Consider the following 21608-nt stretch of genomic DNA (forward strand, 5'->3'; position numbering starts at 1 on the left):
TTACGTTGAACGGTGACACACCCACAGACTTGAAGAAAGCAAGAAGCGGGAAGAAACAGGAGAAGAAGAAGAAATCAGTCTCGAAGAAGAAGAAGAAGAAGAAGAAGAAGAAGAAGAAGAAGAAGAAGATATCAGTCTCGAAGAGGCTATCAGTCTAGAAGAAGAAGAAGAAGAAGAAGCTATCAGTCTTGAAGAAGGGAAAGCAAACAGAGTGTTTCCTTTTATCCTCACTGTATCTTCCTCTATCAATCCTTTTACCATATGCCTTTCCCTCTCATTCAAATTTCTGCCATACCCCTTCTCTGGTATACTCAGTAATTTTAACCTCCCATAATTTTTCCAATCTCCCTTATCACCTTGTACGTAGGAACAGTTGCTCCACTCGTCCATTCCTTCAGAACCTTTCCATCCTCTAGAGATACTTCAAACGGCCTGATCAACCATTCCACACTGACAACATGTTCTATTGTCTTTTATTCTGTGATCATATTTCTTGTTACATTTTTCTACACATTCGCTTTTTTGTAGGATATCTTTTCTCCTGTACTCCTGACCGTCTTTTCCGACCTCATCTGTTCCTGTAAAAAAATATTACCTTCTGTCATACAGTTGTACTTCCAATAATCCTAGTATGATGAATTGTGAGATACAATTGGCTTTAAGGTGTTCCAGTGCCCTATGGGAGGAGAGGCTGTTTCTCTCCTCAACAGAACAGACAAAAAGTTGCCATTAGGAAAGAGACACTGGCCTCTTAACTGTACAGAAATGAGAACAAAGTCTATGCTATACTGTATGAAGACGGCTAGTATTTGCGGATGCGTATTGAGCTGTGAATCTGAACACCTATGATGTGGGAAGTTGTGCAAGATAAATTTCATCGTTAACTCACGATCTGAAAACTGAAGGGTGAAGTTGTAAGGCAATGACATAAAAGGTTGTTCCTGGAAGCACTGAACCTGACCAGATTATGTGGGAAAAGAACCAGACCCTAAAGAATACCATAGGATATTAGAAGGGGACAGATGCTAAAGCTGCAACTTGTTTTGCATGAGGCAGAAGCAAAGCCTCGTGTAAATAATGTGGCTCAACAGCGATTTTTAATAGAATGTAGAATACCTTGGAGATACCAGGAAGCCATGAGTGATAACAAAAGTTCTGGTTGGTAAGACAGGAAAGAAGCCCCCAACAGACCCCACCATTTGAAAAACAGATTTGACAGTGAAGGTTGAGTGTTAAAATTAAAGGAAGTGAGGAATACTTTTCCTACAGAAAAAAAAAATTAAGCAACAGTAAGTGCATATGAGATCTCAGACATGGCCCAAAGAAGCAGTTCTGAATCCTGGTCTTCAGTATGCAAGAGTGAAATTCATGCAAATATTGGTTCCAGAAAGCCCGTGTTGAGATAAGGTCAGCTTAATCTTCAAGAGGAGAATAGCAGAGGTCACCTGGCAATTCAACTCAGGTGATGTCAGCTTGACTGACTTCATTTAAAAAGAAAACACTCAAGAAGTAATGATTTTGAAAATACTGAGTCAACAGTATCTGGATGAGAGAGATGTACTGAATCCCCACCAAAAAAAATGGGTTAATAAATCTTCAGGAGCAGGAGAACAAGGAGGTGAACCCAATGAAGAAATATCTGATTTTTTAGTATTTGACCTTGAGAATTCATGGACTTAAATTTACCATCTCCATAACCAAGTAGTATAAACAAACGCTTCTTTGTAATACAATAAAAGCATACTTCCGTGAACATGAAATATTTTCAACTTGACTCGGATAAGCCTGTGTATACCCCTCAGTAGACAAGGATATGCAGAGAGAGATAGAAAATAGCGTATTTCGTCAGTTTGTCACATTCCTTTTTGGGTCGCTGACTTCTGCCGCTTGTGGCAGCTACCCACACCCGAATCGAGCCTCAAAGGAAGTAGGAACACATCAAAACTGCACGAGACTCAAATCAAGAAATTTGGTTCAAATTCTGATAGTTCTTCAGAGGATGAATGGGACAGTACAACGGACATAGCTTCTGCTACAGACTGTGACTTATTGGCCAAGGATTTTCGTGCCAAACTGAAGAAATTACAACAGAAAAAACGTATGCTTGCTCAGAAATTAATCAGTGATAGTCTCTATGCAGCCCAGACAGGCTATCTTAGCACAGATGCAAAAATCTGTTATATGAAACATCTGTAATGATATTCTTGCTATGCTAATGTATTCACACTAAAAGCAGCTTGTGAACCATAGATGTGTAATACGGCTACCTCCTGCGGTGTAATGGAGGCATTACTTGAGGTTCTTTGCGGCGTCCCTTCGGCCTCTAGCTACACCCTCTTTCATTCCTTTCACTGTGCCTCCGTTCATATTCACTTCCTTCCATCTTACTTTCCACCCTCTCCTAACAATTTATTCATAGTGCAACTGCAAGGTTTTCTTCCTGTTACACCTTTGAAACTTTTTCACTGTCAATTTCCGTTTCAGCACTGAACGGCCTTAGTTGCCCCAGTACTTGGTATGTATGCCCAAAATCTATAAATTAATCAATCACTACGGCTACTTCTGACTCAACTGTATGAAGGACGTTAGGGAGTGGTTCTTTCATATAAAAGTGGCAGTTGCCATGGTCAAAGTACTGTACTGGCTTGGTCCACGCTTTTATTGCCTTACAGTCAAAAGGGACGCTGCTTGTTTCCTTATTGCAGTTGATCTTATTTGAAGAACATCTGCCACTGCCATGTTGGAATTGTCTCACAAGTTTCACTGAATCCTGAATAAACCTACAAAAACATATGTAGAGGATCTTAATACAGAAATAAACTACCAAGCATACTGTAGACTTTCTTGGTACCAAAGAATTAGGAGGGGATACAGCAACTCATCAGACAGTGAGTTATGTAACCTACTGTTGTTCACTCCAGATTTCTAATGTATGCCTGTGGTTTTGCGATGTGGGTGCTAGCTCCACGCCCATTTCTAAGCTCCAGAAGGCATTCTGAGCTAAATATCTGAGCAATCTGTTCTCCTGAATGACAAGGGCATCAGTAAGTTGCCTAACAGCTCACCTCCCTCAGCATTCTTTTCAGTCTTCTGGCTGAAATCAATGGATGAAAGACCTAGGGAGGGAAGCTCCCAATTGTGAAGTATCCTCTGGACGAGGATGTCGTCATGAGAAGGTCTGCAAATAAATGGGTTCTAAGAATCAAAATAGCAAGCATAGTGACATCCAATGCTTGCATGTATAAGTTACATTCAAGATGCACTAATCTTCTGGTGGAAACTATGTAAAAGAGCTAAAAACAAGTCTAGTAATATCTTGCGAAGAACTGCTTGAGGCATACTAAAGCAGACCATGCTGTGAAGAATTTTTTTTTATACTAATGGACTACCATAAACTGGGCACTTACAAATATTTACCCTAAATTATGTTGGGCATAACATCTTTATCGCCATGCATTTAAGGATTAATTATGAGATCAAAGCATAAAGATGACTGGGACTCACAATATGATTACAAATCCAAAATGCTTTACAGTCTAACAAAATGATTACTGTATACTCATAACAATAATATTAGTGATGCTGCTGAAAACACAAGAACAATCAATGTACCAGGTTTACTTTGCATTTCCATTTGACAACATTTGATTACATTAATTTTTTAGTTTTATTTGCTTTTATGCATTCAGTGGACTGTCGTCTGCCAAAGAATATCATACCAAAGTTCTTCAGTCCTTATACTGTAAATCTAATTGGTATTCAAAGGCCTTTTACTATTTACTGTGATGTGGGGTGTTTCCTCAACGCATCTGAATGGTAACTACACATACATGTACATATAGCAACAAAATCATACATAAAGATTTTAATCATACATTTCTTTTTTTACTGTTAGGAGACAAGAGCTCTCTCTCTCTCTCTCTCTCTCTCTCTCTCTCTCTCTCTCTCTCTCTCTCTCTCTCTCTCGACTGCCTGACTAGACTATGACTGTGGCTGTGGCCAACACATGATATCAGAGAGCTCATGATATACAGACACCACCCTACTTACGACGAGTTATGTTCCGGACAGCCGTTTGTATGTTGAATTGTTGGTAACTTGGATACTGTACTCTTCATGCCTATTTCAGTACAGTATAATATAAGGTCAATACAATACTGTACGTTTTTTCATCCTAAAACACAATACACTATACATACAGCACTGTGTACAGAACAGGCGCACATAACAAAAGTAAGTTGAATGTTCGTAAGTAGGGTGAGGAAAAGGTTACAGTATGCTAAGTTCTCAGATACCAGGAAAAGCACTTTCACTGTTGCAATATTGTATATTTGTCAAAAACGTAATTGGCATCAATGACCGATAAAAATACAGTAGTTAGGAGCAAAAATTTCATTTTTTATCATTAAAAAACATCAAATTCATGGTGCACAATTTACCAAATAATTTATGACATAGCCTAAGTTACAAGACTTCATTTTGTGGCGGAATTTCAAAACACAAAAAAACAGTACACAACACTCACCCTGGTCCTCGGTTGCTGGAAGATGGAGTAAGGCGTCCACGGTCGCCAACACAGCACACAAAACCACACAAACCAAACCAAAACAGAAAAACACACGACTCATGAACATACAGCAACAAGAACAGCACACTAACAAGGGAAAACAACAACTTTGCATCAGCACAAAAAAACTGTCCAAACCAAACGACAGACCAGCACTAGCTCTGACTCAAGACTCAAAAAAACTGCCTTCAAAACCAAAAAATCCTCACACATATTCCACAGACAGACAGCGCCGTAAACAAACTAACGACCTCATCCCTCTTCCAACAACCGAAGCACTCACTTACGACAATTACACTCTCTCTCTCTCTCTCTCTCTCTCAAAACGTTGGGAAATGCTAAATAAAAACAAATTTATTCATCCTCTATATTTCTCCCCTCTTTTTAGCATTTCCCAACCAACACCTTTTCACACCTCTTTCAAATCGCCACGCAACACCCACGGATGCTCACTAGCAGGTCCTCTAGATCGCGTTGTTGGGCACGCAATCATTCTCTCTTCTAGCAACATTCAAACTCACATCTTCTCCTCCATTCTCTCTCAGATTCACGCTATCTTCTTCACTATTACCACTCTCAATTTCATCCACAATCTCATCTATACCCTCTAACTCGTTCCCAAATACCTCCCCAATTCTTCAACTAACCCATCCCATTCGCTCATTGACCTTTCCAATTCTTGCAACGATTCATTCATGCTTTCAATCACTCGTATATTACTGCTACGCTCTCTTACTCTTACACTTTCGCTCACCTCCAACCGTTCACTAACCCCTACACGTTCAGTCAACTCAGTTATATCAAACCCGCATATGCTATACGTTCTATCCATACCATCCCATTCATCCGTATTACACGCTTTATCACTCATTTCCACTTTGGCACTCACACCCCTATCACACAACTTACAACCATTCAGTTTACTTACGTTCAGTTTACTTACGTTCTTCCCTTTCTTACGTTTTTTACCATACTCTATCAAAACAAATTGCTGATCCTCCATACACAAGCTCTCATGCATACTTGGTTCACCCACATTCGATTTCAACCATTTATACACCCCATTCTCTCTCTCATATTCCGGTACATCCTTCCATCTACGCAATTGGTTGTGATGCGCTGCATTTTCTCACACTACCATCTACACATACTTCCCCTACAACATAACTAAGCCCACTGGGACCAACTTCCAACACTTCATACGGACCCTCAAATTTTTCGCACTTTATTTACATTCAACCGCCCTTTCTTGATTACTTCTTTCAACACTTTCTCGCCCACCTTGTAACTTTCAAACCTTTCATGCGCCTTCTTCCATACCTCTATCATTCTCAGATAGACCCAATCTCGGTCTCACTATCGTTTCAAAATTTAACACATATTTACACGGAGACATACCAATACCCTTATGCAACAGTGGCGTTGTATACCCACAACGCTCGCCCAACGTTTACATCCCAATCATTATCACATTCACTCATCATCGTAATATCTCTGTCAACGTTCTCACCGTTCGTTCCGCCAATCCATTCGCACTGGGCATATACGGCGTAGAGTACACATGTTCTATGCCCCAATCACGCAACATTTGCTCAAACTCCCATCCAACAAATTCAGGCCCATTGTCACCAACATTCGTCGGCTTGCACACACACATTGGCAACATCACTTGACCCACCATTCTCGCTACAGTCTCACTCTTTTTGTTCCGAATCGCTACCGCATATGCAAACTTACTCAAATGATCTACCATTACAACCATTCCCCATGTCCTCTAGCAGTCACAGGCAACGACACACAATCAATCACAACCATCTCAAATAACTCTTTCATCTGCAATCGCCAACACAGGTGGATTCGCATGCACACTTTGATACTTACCCTTCTGACAGTCCGCACACGTAATCGTTACATCCGCACAAATTTTACTCAATCCAGGCACATACAATCTCTCTCTCATACATTCCCATAATTTATTTTTCCCCAGATGCCCAAACCTATTATGCACCAATAAACACATACCCACGGCTGCGTCTTCCGAAAATACTGGCACATACACTTCCCCATCCCATATTCCTTCCTGATGCAAAAATAAACTATACCTTTACATACAACAAATCTCTTAGCACTTCGCTTATACACTTCTAACTCAGACGGCCAACTTCCTACTCTTACACCCCTAACACACTCTCTTAACATATTTATTTTCATGCACTGATTTTGCATCTGCTTAATTTCCTCTTCACTCAACAAATCATTTTCACTCCTTGCAATATCTACCATACCTACAAAACTAGTTTTAGACACATCCCCTCCTTTAACCTTCGTTATTTCCCTGCCGCCCTTTCCTAAAATTCCCCTCCCGACATCCACTTATATCATGCATTCTCATAAAATCAATTCCTAATAAAAACATGTTGGCATATCATTCTCATCCATGACTACAAAATTATGTATTATTTCAAATCCCTAACTGAATTTTTAATTGTACCTCCTCACATACTAACACACTCCCTTGTCCCAAACCATGTATCCTTACACTCGTTGATTTTCTTTTTATATCCCAATCGCACCTTTCCAATTCACTAACTACTGTACTGACTCACTAACGACACTTGTGCTCCCGTGTCTACCAAACTACAATATTTATTCTGATCCACCACTACATTTCGTTACTAACTTACCTTTCGCTTCATGCATACATCGCTCTCACGGTTACATTCACCGGCTTAGCTTCCTCACAACCATCCTCATCGCATTCATCTTCAACGATATCCTCAACCCTACCCCTTATTCCCTCATTTTCCCACAATCACCTTTCTTAACCAGCCAGCTATAAGTATCCTTTCCACAGTGAACATTTAAAATCACATTCGTACCATTTTCATTCACCCTTCCTTTATACTCCACTGGCCTATTCCATCCAAAGAACAATCGTACTGTAATTTTAAACATTTCAGCCACTACCAACAACACTTTCACTAACTTTTCCTCCTCATCTAATTCCTTCCTTCCTGGCGCACTCCTCCTTCCGGCATCTCATTCATCACCTTTTCACGCAACTCGTTCATGCTTGCAGGTACTCCGTCAATCAACCCATTTGTTTCCAAATTACTCAACCCCCCAAACAGACATTCCCACACTCGATTCTCCCCTACATACTGTTGCTTTACCACAAATCCTACAGGTACTTGGTCCGGGTCCCAGTCGCTCCTAACCTATCATCTCGTTCAGTCCACATACGCGACATAGCATCTGCAACAATATTCTGTCTACCTTGTACATACTCTACCTTAAAACTAAACTCATTCAAATCCTCTATCGTTCTCGCAATTCTAGCATTCACAGTCTCCTTTTTAACCATATATACTAGCGGTCGATGGTCCGTCCATATCACAAAATCTACCCCATACAAAAATACTTTCAACGCTTTCACACAAAACCTTATTGCAGCCAATTCCTTTTCAATCACCGAATATTTCAACTCTGCCTTTCCAAATGCCTTGCTCACATACGCAATTACTCTCAATTGTTCTCCCCCATTCGCCTTCTGCATTTGTACCAAGCATCCTCCCATACTATATTTACTTGCATCCGTATACAGTTCTAGTTTATTAGCATTCTCACTATAGTCCAGGAAAGCCAACATCACGTCTCTTGCAGCCTCCTCTTTCAATCTCTCAACGCCTCGATCATTCGCTCATCCATTTCAATCTTACACAATTTCTCTTCCGTCCATTCAGTAAGTGGTTTCCCGATCCCTGAACAATCTTTTATAAACTTCCTTCCAAACTCAATTAAACCTAAAAATCCTTTCAACTCATACGGTCCGGGGACGTGGAAATTCCCCTTTACCTTATTCACGAACTTATCACTCTTCCTTACACCTCTTCCACTCACCATATGCCCTAGGAATTCCACCTCCCAGCCAACCAAGCACACTTTTCAAAGTTTTACTTTTATTCCTACTTCTTCCAACCTTTCTAACACTCGTTCAAGCGGTTCCATATTCTCTTCTACAGTCTCACTCGCAATCAAAATGTCATCTATAAAAACAGTTACCTTCTTGCGATCAAACCCAGCCAGACCCACATTCATTGCCCTTTGGAAGGCAGCAGGTGCATTAGCCAGTCCGAAACTCAATCTTCGGAACTGGTAGTGGCAGGAAACACTAGAAAAGGCCGTAATATGCCTGCTCCCCTCCTCCAGAGGCATCTGGTAATAGCCCCTTACCAGATCTAATTTTGTAAACACTTTCATTCCATTCATCTTGTATACACAATCAGACACCACATTCATCGGGAATCGCTCTTTCACAGTTACTTCATTCACCTTCCGATAATCCACACACATTTGCAAACTTGCATCTGGCTTACATACCGGTACAATGGGGCTATTCCAGGCGCTCGTACTCCTTTCAATCACTCCTACCCTCTCAAGCTCCTCACACTGCTCCTCTATCTCACGATTGATAGACGGAGAAAAATGTCGGGGACGCTGATATATGGGGGTGTCGTCTTCCAGAACTATTTTAAATTCCGGAAGCTTCGATCCCCCAAAATCCTCGTCACCACGACTCAATGCCCCCTGCCTATCCCACAACATTCTCCTCAATCGTTCTCTTACGTTATCACTTACATTTTCATCTACCTTTACTCTTTCTTTCAACTCCTCATACATCCAATCATTAGCTCCTTTCAAATCACCTGTCATCACCTGCCGTACCTTCACGTACCTCTCATCATCCACATTCACCAACGAACGTAATATTCCCCACGCAATCTCCTCACATATTCCTCGGACTCGCTTCTTCCTGACACTTTCGGCAATGACGTTATATATACCCTCGGATCTCCATGTTCAAAACCCCATCATATACACACACATTTGCCCTGACTAATTTATTTATGTCTATTCCCTCAACCACATACTCACACCTATCATTGTTGGCTATCCCGAGGCTATCCGGCCATGCCACTTTCACACTCACAACTTCTCCAATCTCATGTGGCACTTTTACCCTCTCTGTCGCAATTACAGGCACTCTCTTCCACAATTTTTGCTCAACCCTACCATCCTTCCCCAAATACAAATCCCCCAAGCACATCCCCTTTCATACGTAATTCAATTACATTCATACTAGGACGGACCACCATCCCGCATTTTTTCAAAAACTCACATCCCAATAAAATATCATATTTATCATTCGTACTCTCAATCACACAAAAATCACTTTCATCCATCACTACACCCCCAATTTCTAACCGTTCACACTCTTCCAACCACTGCTACCCTAAATTTCCAATCCCTCTTACTTCCCCTGACAGTTCCTAATCTCACACGTATTCCTCAATTTCTCACATCCATTCTTAAATATGACATTCATACTACACCCGGTATCTACTAAGGCAATCAATCTTACTCTTACAACACACTTGCACACTCATGCACTCGTCAGTCTTTCCAGCAAAACCTCCCCTCATGCAACAACCCCTCACGTACATGCATCACACGCATCGCTTGCATCCTGGAGGATCCACCATTTGAACCCCTTCACACTCAGTTTCCTGGAATTGCTGTCACAGTCACCCTCTTTCGTCTACACACACTTGATACATGCCCTTCCATTCCACATTCGTCACACTTCGCTCGGTTCTGAACACATTCTCGCATAATGCCCATTCTTACCACAGTTGCCACATATTACATTCACTCGGGTACCCCTACAACCATTAGCAATATGACCCACCTGTCGCACCTGTAGCATTTAACCCCTATCTTTCGTACACTCCCTTACCAAATGTCCCGGTTGCCCACACGAAACACGCTCCTAAAGCCCACCTACACTCATTCTTTGTATGTCCTTCCTTTCCACATCTAAAACACTTCGCTCGACTTCCACTCATCGACCTTCCCCTTTGTACACTACTATCCCTAACCCGTCCAACCCGTTGTTCCTTACAAACCCATCATTCATCCTCACTGGCACCTCCACATTACTTGCTCTTACACTCCTATCTATTACACTATCGGCCATTCTCATTGGGCCCCTCAACACTGCATCCCTAAAGCTTCCAAACTCTGGCACTCTCTCATCTACCCCAGCCCTTACACTTACACTTCTGCTCTCTTTTATAACCCTGTCAAGCTCATAATCTTCTACAATTTCCAAAATATCTCCCCAAGTCAACCTTTCATTCGTCCATCTTTTCTTCTCCTTCCGCTTCAAGTTCACAAATTCTCTAACTCCATCTGGCACTGTCCCTAACAACTTCCGTACTAACTCCCTTACATTCATCTATCCCATCATCCCCAAACTTCTTCCTTGCCAACGTCTCCAGCCTACAAGCATATAGTGACAAGGTTTCCCCAGCTTTCATTCTTGCCTCATCAAATTCATTCTTCCTCTTATAACTTTCGCTTTCATACGCTTCGCTTGCTCAACTAGTCTAGCTTTCACCTTGTCATACTCAACATCCCCCACACTCATAATAACCCTATACATATCAAGTAAAACCCAGTCAAATATTCTCCTAATTCTCGTGCCCACACTCTTACTTTCCCCATACTTATCCTGACAAACCTTTCATACTCCCTAAAGAAATCATGCACATCCCTACTTCCATACTCATTATACTTTTCACACCGGGATACCTCCCTCACATACATAGCCTTTCTCACTTTTTCTCACTTTCACTCTTTCACTTTCGCTACTTTCGCTCTGTCCTTTCATGCCCTCTTCCGAATACAAAGAGTCCACTTCTGCACTTACATTCATCTTACTCATTACACTCTTCTTCCCCATCTTTTTATCCACTTTTATCCACTCACCTCCATCCACCTCACTATCACTACTGCCTTCACCCTCTCCCTTCTTTCCTGCCTTTCCCACTTCCTTACCCTTCTTACCAGTTTCCTTTCCTTTCCTTCTTCCCCTTTTTCTTCCCCTGACTTATCCTTACTTTTCCTCTGTTCCTTCCCTTGCTTTTCATTCCCCTTTTCCTTACCCTGCCTCTCATTCCCTCGTTTCTTACTTCCTATTCCCATATCACTTTCATCACTCACGCTTCCATTCACTTCTTCCTCCTTTTCTTCTCTCTTGCCCCTTCACACGTTCCAGAGAACCTGCCCCAACAGCCCCTTCTCCAAAAACACCCTTGAACATACCTTTCATCATTTCTTCCACACTTTTCATCATTCCTCCAACTTTTATCCACCTCTCTTCCATTCTCTCTTCTCTTCTGACTCTTTCATCTCCCTTTCATTTCTTCTTTTGCACTTCTTAGCATTCCCCCATCTCCTCCAACTGACTCCTCAATCTCTCATTCTCACCCCTCAACCACGTATTCTCCTCTGTAACCTCACCAGTTCCTCTTCCATCCTTCTCTTCAGTCACACTACCAGCCACCAACCTCAATTGCAGCTGCAATACCAGCAGCCCCACGTTGGGCGCCAAATATAATGTGGCGGAATTTCAAAAACACAAAAACAGTACACAACACTCACCCTGGTCCTCGGTTGCTGGAAGATGGAGTAAAGCGTCCACGTCGCCAACACAGCACACAAAACCACACAAACCAAAACCAAAACAGAAAAACACACGACTCATGAACATACAGCAACAAGAACAGCACACTATCAAGGGAAAACAACAACTTTGCATCAGCACAAAAAAACTGTCCAAACCAAACGACAGACCAGCACTAGCTCTGACTCAAGACTCAAAAAAAACTGCCTTCAAAACCGAAAAATCCTCACACATATTCCACAGACAGACAACGCCGTAAACAAACTAACGACCTCATCCCTCTTCCAACAACCAAAGCACTCACTTACGACAATTACTCTCTCTCTCTCTCTCTCTCTCTCTCTCTCTCTCTCTCTCTCTCTCTCTCTCTCAAAACGTTGGGAAATGCTAAATAAAAACAAATTTATTCATCCCTCTATAATTTCTGTAGCAATTGTGGCAAATCTCAAGATTTGTTAGCCAAAGCCTTAGAAAAATCCCGAAACAAAATGCAAATGCACCGATTTCTTGACGTTCTTGTTTTTCATAGGTGGAAGCATGCTGCCCAGTGCCACAGCAAGAAAAAGACTGGGAGATCAACTTGTCCAATTTCGAGTACAGAAATGACTATGCATCGAAGGGTCGAGTCTTTGTGTTTAATGTGTTGAAGAGCAGACCAGGTGCTGAGGCCGATACAAGAAATATCAAGGAAACGTTCCAAAGACTGGGTTACGAGGTCTCCATTCAAGAAGATTTCACAAAGAAAAGGTTATACAGTGAGATAGAGATGATTCAAAAAGACAAAACCCTAAAAGATGTCCGTGCTCTCATAGTATTCATCCTGAGTCACGGGCAGGACATTGAGACGTTCTTGTGCAGTGATGACCAAACTGCAAACCTTAATGATATCAAGAGAGGTTTTACCCACTCCAACTGCCCAGTCCTTAAGGGGAAGCCCAAGATCTTTTTTGCAAATTTCTGTCGTGGCAGAGACATAGAAATTTACATGCACGATGCACCAGACACGAAAGTCGAAGCCCTCGTTGACACTGTGGTTGTACACGCCAGTAACGAAGGCATGAAAGCTCTGCGATCCAAAGACAAAGGAACTCTGTTCGTTCAAAGCCTGTGTGAAGTACTGTCCAGCACAGAAATTTCAAAGCAATTCAGAGTAGTCTATCACTGCCTTTATCGTACAATGGCTTCTAAAAGGGGGACAACGCCAATGTTAACAGATTATGTTTTCAAAGAGTTCACATTCTAACTTAATGTAATCAATATAAACATTCATAATTTCATTTCTTGGTCTACAATTTGTCAAAGTTCTTTCCTTCATCTACAGTAAAGCAAAAAATCTAAGCTGGTGTGATTTGCTCCTATACTGCTTAGTTTCCTCTACTGCTATTTGCATCTTTATCAAGTCATGAATTCTTAAAATCCCAAGATTAAGGTCATAGATCATTTCCAGGCTTGGTCTCACAGGATTCAAACCAGGCCTAGTGACATCTGCTCTAGCATTCCTTTACTTTTGGTCTCATTAACTCTCGCCATACATTACCTGTTTTCCACATTTTCTTCAGAGGATTTACAACACTGGTTGTATCAAAACAAGGCCCATTCTTCTAGTGAGCAGAAGCTCTGATGTATTTATAAGAAATTTCCAAACTGAGAACAGAATACAGTATGTCCATGATTTGCTAAAGAACCTAGAAGGACTGTTGCAACTATAACAATGGTCATCTACAGTACTCCAGTGTCTTTAATCTAGATCCTCATGCCACTTCTTTTACAATACTTCTATGCCATTCTGAAATATTCAGTTTACATAGTGCTGTCACTGCTAGGTCCTACGGAGTGCTCTGCATGCTTGCCATAGGCAGCATCTACGCTTAAATGTTTCTTCATTTGAGTGAAGTCTATGTTCACCATCATGTCTCTGTGAAATCTTGCTACTCTGATCTTTCCTGTGTTTTACCTTCAACATCTCAAGCCTCGCGCTACCTAGTTCTTGTCCAAGTAGATCTAGATCTCCCAACTCTTCTGATGCCACAGGAGTCAAACTGACACTCTGACGTACCATTCCTCAATGGATCTAGGTTATACAATAGTATTTCCATATTGGAATGAATGTCTACTGGATAATTTGGCTCCATCAAGCATTACTGCTCGTGGTGTCTGCATTACTTATAGCATATAACATTTCTCTGCCTCTGTTGCCACCTCTGTGGATTACTCCATATATTATTGCATGTATATGTATTCTATTTCATGAACATTGTCTTTTGCTAACGCATGCGCATGAATCCGCACTCCGCACATCGCATGATAACTCTTCCTGCTTCTCTTTGGCGATGAGTTATGCGCCTTGCAGTTCCCTCTCTGTGTTCACCTGTTTGCTGTATGGAATAAAGCAACTTATGACTCGGGATATTATTTCTCCATCCCTGCAACATTCAGTCTTCTCCTACAAGACATCATCACATATCACCATGGCGCAGTCTTCTCCTACAAGACATCATCACATATCGCCATGGCGCAGTGAGTTAACCATCCAGCTTTTCAAGGGAACGCCGAATTCAGCATTTCAAATCGAGTCGCCATTACCCCTCGATTGCCTGTGGATATTCTACGATCGCCTATGGATATTCTTTCATCGCCTGAGGATCTTACAGTGTTGTTGTGGTGTTTCTACAGGACCTTACAGTGTTTGTGCAATGTTTGTGAAGTGCCAGTGCAGTGTAATTTTAGTGCTTTGATTTTAGTGGGTTGTATTTCTCTTGTGCCCCTCCCCAGCCACGCAGTGGAACCCTATAACCCCCACCCAGCTACGGAGCCCGCTTACGTCCACCCCACCCACCCGAGTCAAGTCAACCGTCAAGGCGACCAGCCGGACCCACCGCCCCACCCCAGGAGCCCTCCCAGACCTGCTCCGCTCTCCCCGCCTGCCAGTGTTATCTCGCCACACAGTGGAATTATTTACAGTAACTTTTATAATTAAAACTGTAGAAATTCTCTCTCATCTTCTTGTAACTGTATGACTGCTGAAAACAGGTTCATAATGGCTTCTGCTTCACATCAAGACGAATCTGAGGATATACAACACGACCAGGACCTTGAGGACCACCAGTGGCCTTCACACCCAGTCTCACCAACAGACCGTCCGAACCCCACCAGGTTTTACAACGCCGGCACCCGCCTTCGCTCTCACCACACCTGACTTTACTGCATCCCACAGTTCCAAATGCAGAGTTAAGGCTCCTCATCAAATACCTTGAGGAATCTCGACAGGCTGAGTTGGCTGCACGTCGGAGAGAGGAGGAACAACGTCGAGAGAGAAGAGGAACAACGTCGTCACGAAGAGGATCTCGCCGCCAAGAGGACAATTTAAGAAGAGAGGAGGAAGCTCAACGTTTCACCGCCCTGTTGCAGCTACTTACAGCCAACCCTGCCCAACAGCAAGCAACACCAGCGGGCTCGCAACAACTTCCTACACAGCCCTCAGTGCCAACGCCCACCCAGCCACCACCCCCACAGAAGGCCATCGCCCAGACCCCACCGCCCTTCGTCCTGACGCTACATACCAGGTGTTTGGGAATGGCGCAGACGCTGGGATGACTACAGCGTGATGGTGGACCTAGGGCATTGCCTACCAGGAAGCAGTTGATACAACTTCGTATGTGCCTTAGCCTGGAGACACAAAGGATACTTGAACACACGCTCAACGTACCACCAGACACGGATCGGTGTGGGCGAGGTCTTGAATGTTCTCCAGGAATATATTAAGAACCTTGTAAACAAAGCTCAAGACGCAGGGACCTGCTTTCCTGCAAACAGAGGGAAGGGGAAAGCTTCAATGATTTTCGTCCGACTGAAGCATGTAGCAGAGAAATCGACGTCTGTCCTGGCCATTCTGCTGCTTGCGAAGAAACCCAGCTGAAGATGATCATCATCATGGGAGTCAGGGACGAGAGCTCACCCAGAAACTCATTGCCTGGATGCCGCAGCTCCACTGGCCACCATGGTCAACGAATGTCGCTCCTATGAGGCCACACGGACAGCCACCAACGCCATACGTGCCCCTCCTTCTAAATTGTGTGCCATGTCTGCTTATAAGAAAACCAAAAGACATGGCAGCAGACGCTACAAGCGCACCCAACCCCTAACAGAGACTCTTCATGCCTTTCCTGCACAGGAAGCACGGCTCTGCAGACAAGTGCCCAGCCACCGACAGTGTATGTGGAAATTGTAGTGGCAAGGGGACACTGGCGCAGGACCCCAAAGTGCCCTGCCAACAAGGCCACATGCAGACACTGTGGCCGAGTGGGCCACTATGACAAGTGTTGCAGACAGAAGATGAGTGCCAAACAAGGAGGCCCACCCAATGCCACGCCCCTTCTAACAAGTCTTCCAGCTGTCGCAAGGTCGAGACCCTTTCCACAACAACTTGCCCCCTTACCGTCGCCCATATCCCTCACTCTCACCTATAGGGATGAGACATCCAAGATTATGATGCTGCCTGACACAGGAGCTGATATATCAGTGATGGGCCCTCAGCACTTGGAATTTCTTCGCATTCCCAGGACTGCGCTACAGCCTCCTGCCACGTCAGTGACCCTCACGGCTGATGGGTCAAAGATGACACCAGCTTTAGGTACCTTTAAGGCCACCCTGTCATTGGCCAAGCGGTCCTGCCTCGCCACGATTCAAGTCCATGAAGGTGTTCAGATGCCACTCCTGTCCTATGCACTCTGCAAGGAGTTGGCCATCATCCCACCAGGCTTTCCACGGCCCATCCTGCAGGTCACCCACATTAATCGATGTAAGGAGTTACCCCTCCATGCTAACACGACCCCTGCTGAGGCCCGAGAATATTTCCTACAAGCCTTCCAGGATGTGCTCGTGTCTAAGGAAGACCTTAAAGGAGCCCCATTAAGGCCGATGGCAGGCCCTCCCATGAAAATTCACCTCAAGGAGGATGCGGTCCCATTTGCCATTCACACCCCACGGCAGATCCCCTACGCTTTCCGCGAACCTGTCAAGAATGAACTAGACTCCATGGTCCAGCAGGGAATCATTAAGCCTTGTGGAGACGAGCCATCCGAATGGTGCCACCCTCTAGTCGTCGTCCCAAAGTCCAAGGGAGTTCGCATCACGGTGGATCTCACCAAGTTGAACGCACAAGTCTCCCGACCAGCCCACCCTTCGCCCACACCCTTAGCTGCTGTCCGCACTGTCGACTCTACCGCCAAGTTCTTCACCACCGCGGACGCTCTACACGGCTACTGGCAGATGGGGCTAGCAGAAGAGGACCGCCACCTCACCACTTTTATTACACCTTACGGACGCTTCCAGCATTGCCGGGGACCCATGGGCTTCGCTGCCACTGGCGACGCTTATTGCTACCGTGGCGACCTGGCACTCCAGGGCATGAAGAAGTGCGTCAAGGTTGTTGATGACATTCTCATCTTCGACGATGACCTGCTGACACACTACCACAGGATCCATGAACTGCTCACCCGCTGCCGCAAACATGGCATCACTCTCAACAGAGACAAGTTCACAGTGGCAGAGACCCGAGTGAATTTCTGTGGCTTCACTCTTTCTGAAGAAGGAATCGCTGCTGATCCAGGACGAGTTGCTGCTCTACAAGACTTCCCAACACCGTCAACCTGACGGACCTACGTTCCTTCATGGGGTTAGTAAACCAGTTGGCAGAGTTTACCCCAGATATTGCCCTGACTGCACAACCCCTTCGCCCACTCATGAGCCCCAAGCGCTCTTTTATGTCGACACCGGACCATGACCAGGCCTTCAAACGCGTGAAGCAAGCACTCTCAAGCCCGCCTGTTCTTGCGTCTTTTGACCAAACACTGCCAACCATTCTCCTGACCGACGATCTCGCCTTTATGGGATAGGCTACGTCCTTCTCCAGGACCATGGCTCTGGTCATCTCCGAGTAGTCCAGTGTGGATCCCGCTTTCTCGCAGATGCCGAGACGAGGTATGCAACGATTGAGCTGGAGATGCTTGCAGTATCTTGGGCCCTCACAAAGTGCTGTCTATACCTCAAAGGACTGCCAACCTTCACCCTGCAAACTGACCATCGTCCGCTGGTGCCCATCATCAACAGTTACACACTGGATATGGTCGAAAACCCACGGCTTCAGCGAATGAAGGAGCGCATGTCGCAATACCAATTTACTGCAGTGTGGCGTGCTGGCAAGTCGCTATGCATCCCAGATGCACTCTCCGTGCACCAGTCAGCTACCCGACCTCTGAGGATATGACTGGCTGCGCTGAAGTAACAGCGCATGTCAGGTCAGTCATCAACGCTGCAACAGCTTCCCAGGACAAGGATGCCCCAACCTTCGACGCCGACCGGACCCTGCAGGACATGTCGATAGCAGCACAGGCCGACCCCACTTATGTTATGCCTTCGTGATTGCATCAGTTCCGGGTTCCCCACAAATCGGTGCGACCTGCACGCCTCCTACTACCGTGTTGGAAGCTGCGAGAAGCTCTCTCTACTGATGGCAACCTCGTGCTCTATGGAGCAAGAATACTGGTTCCTGCAGCCCTCGTCGCCACACACTCTCCAGACTCCACGACAGCCACCGAGGTGTCGAGGCTACAAACGTCGGGCTCGACAAACCGTCTTCTGGCCTGGGATAGACTCGGACATCGCCAATACCATCGCCGCCTGCGAGCCCTGCCAGATCCTGCGTCCCAGCCAACAGCAGGAGCCCCTTCACAATGATGACCACCCATCAAGGCCCTTTGAGTCAGTATCAGCGGACTTCTTCCAGGTAGCGGGGAAGTCCTTCCTTGTGGTCGCCGACTGCCTCTCTGGCTGGCCTGTGGTCGTCCCTTGCAAGGGTGACACCACCGCCTCCTCGACAATACGGCACTTCTGCCGTTACTTCAGAGAGGTGGGTGTTCCCCTGCGCCTACGCACCGATGGAGGACCTCAGTTTACAGGCAAAGAATTCGCCGACTTCACAGAGCGTTGGGGTGTACACCACATAACCTCGTCGCCTCACTACCCGCAGTCTAATGGGCATGCTGAGGCCGCTGTCAAGGCTGTCAAGCACTTGATCCTCAAAACGGCCCCTACAGGAAACATCGACTGCGAAGCCTTTGATCGTGGCCTCCTCGAGTTACGCAACACGCCCAACCACTCTGGTCGCTCTCCTGCCCAGGTACTGTATGGTCACCCTCTCCGTACGTGTGTGCCTGCCCATCCTCAATCGTTCACAGAAGATTGGCAAGAAAAGGCCCATGACTGTGACCGCCGAGCCGCTGCCAGAGCAGCTCAAGTGCAGGGAAACTACGACGCCCACGCCCGCCCCCTGCCCAGGCTGAAGGTGGGCCAACATGTCCGCATCCAGGACCCGACATCCAACCGATGGGTAAAGGTTGGGATCATCATGGGTGGCACACGATCACGCGAGTACGAGGTCCGCCTCCCAAGTGGTCGAGTGCTACGTCGGAACCGTCGCTTCCTGTATCCAGTGCCTGATCCGGGTCAAGCTCCCAACTCTAATCCCTGTGGTCCTTAGCCCTGACATGGAAAAGTCGTCACTTCCCTCCAAAACCCCCTGCAGGTCTCCAAGATTAAACAGGCCTACATAGTGTACAAAGCCCACATGTGCCAGTTATGCAGTTTGCTGCACATAATTACTTGATTAACTCATTGTGTATTGTTTGCTTTGCACTTGATAGTTCACTGTATGTAACTTGCATAGTACGTTCAAGATACCTCTTTGAACGCAAAAGGGGGAGGGGAGGTGTGGATTACTCCATATATTATTGCATGTATATGTATTCTATTTCATGAACATTGTCTTTTGCTAACGCATGCGCATGAATCCGCACTCCCTTTTTCATGCGCATGATAACTCTTCCTGCTTCTCTTGGCGCTTGAGTTGTACGCCTTGCAGTTCCTCTGTGTTCACCTGTTTGCTGTATGGAATAAAGCAACTTATGACTCGGGATATTATTTCTCCATCCCTGCAACATTCAGTCTTCTCCTACAAGACATCATCACATATCACCAACCTCCACACATCTCTTCACCAACACTTCAGAAAGCCTACTCTAACACTTAGTTTCCAGTCCACTGAATAACCTTCACTGTATTTATACCATAATGATTTGGAACTTTACCACCTCTGGCAGTCTGTAGACTGAAATTTCCCCTGCATAAATCTAGCTGACAGTAAAACAGCTTAGCCTTGGCTAAAATAACTTTAAATCAATTAATATAATATCTAGTCGGAAAATTACCTGCAGGCTGCTGATGCAAGACTTTGGACATGTTTCTGGGGATCTCTGTTGGGTAAGTTATTAGAATTATGGTGATTCATCCATGAGTTTTAACCAGGTACATTCCCAGTCTGGAATCTTCAGTTCATTTAGCAATTACAGGAGAACTTAATGATATGTTGGTGCTACTACAGTACGATATCTACCAAGCTTTTCGCGACCTACCAAAAATTAGGATGCCATCTACCAAACAACCCAATTAAGGCCTATGGCAATTACTTCCTCAAACTATATACAAAACTATTTGGTCGCCCAGGGGCTAGTACTAAACACGGCGAAACACGGACTCACCTACACTTTCGCTGTTTAGTACTAGCCCCTCAGGGGTCAAATGTAGAAAATGGATGGTAGATATCATACTATAGTACCAACGATATGCTGATCTTTGCAAAGAGGCCGAGTCCTCCTTGCAGCCCGAATTTGTCGGTTATAGGTTTTAGCTATCTCCAGTGACATGCTCTTCTGTTCCATAATTGTTAATTAGATAAGGCCTCAGTGTCTCTTACGTTTTTCCATCTTATTAATTCTAGATGCAACATTATTCATAGTTCTGGATACCTGCATTCAGTATCTTTGTCCAATATGTTTGTTTCATCTGGTCCCTATTAATCTTTACCTGTTAATGCTTCTATAAGTACTCATGATTTGGACGGCATATTTCAGTTACAGAAGTCTTATACATGGTTTGGTATCTTATTCCCTATAATGATGTACATCGACACATCTCTTTATCTGAGTTTTCCCTTGTTTCTTAAGGTTACATTTTGTGGGTGATCGTGTCCTGATTTCACTACACTTAATACTCTGTCACACTGAGTGTTCAACAATTAGTAGCCCAAAGTTCCTCGTTGTCTTCCCTACTTACACTTCCATGTCATTTATCATTTCCATGTTTTAATACCACGCTTGTCATGGCTTCCTTCTGACCCTATTAATATACCTTCTGTTTACGTCTTTCATCATGTCCCCCATTTTAGGCTACTAACCATCAGCAATGTCCACAATCAGGTGGAACTATGTATCACCCAGAAAAACCTACATTTAACTTCGCATTTTTAGAAAATCCATGATAAGTTCATGGTGGACATACTAAAGACAGTTTTTTTAATGGCAAATGTACACTTTAGGACTAATACTTGAAAAGTTCCCATTGTGAGGTAAATCTCCAACCATTCCAGTGTCTTATCACCAAAGCCTGTCCATTTTAAGT

At 44.4% G+C, this 21608-nt stretch overlaps 1 protein-coding gene across 7 annotated transcripts in view; it reads left to right on the forward strand.

Annotated features, from left to right (window-relative positions):
- Positions 1-21608, forward strand: part of LOC136845009 (uncharacterized) — a 57275-nt gene that overhangs the window by 27375 nt on the left and 8292 nt on the right. The window contains exon 12 of one of the 7 annotated variants that reach the window (XM_067114676.1): positions 12625-14495. The exons of 5 other annotated variants lie outside the window; for them this stretch is intronic. In XM_067114676.1, the coding sequence (XP_066970777.1) occupies positions 12625-13338 (714 nt within the window). In that variant the 3' untranslated portion in view covers positions 13339-14495. Of the gene's footprint in view, positions 1-12624; positions 14496-21608 lie in introns of those variants that run through there. One more of the 7 variants, XM_067114677.1, reaches the window with a different exon arrangement.

The sequence above is a fragment of the Macrobrachium rosenbergii genome, chromosome 13 (assembly GCF_040412425.1).
Source record: "Macrobrachium rosenbergii isolate ZJJX-2024 chromosome 13, ASM4041242v1, whole genome shotgun sequence".
Lineage (NCBI taxonomy): Eukaryota > Metazoa > Arthropoda > Malacostraca > Decapoda > Palaemonidae > Macrobrachium > Macrobrachium rosenbergii.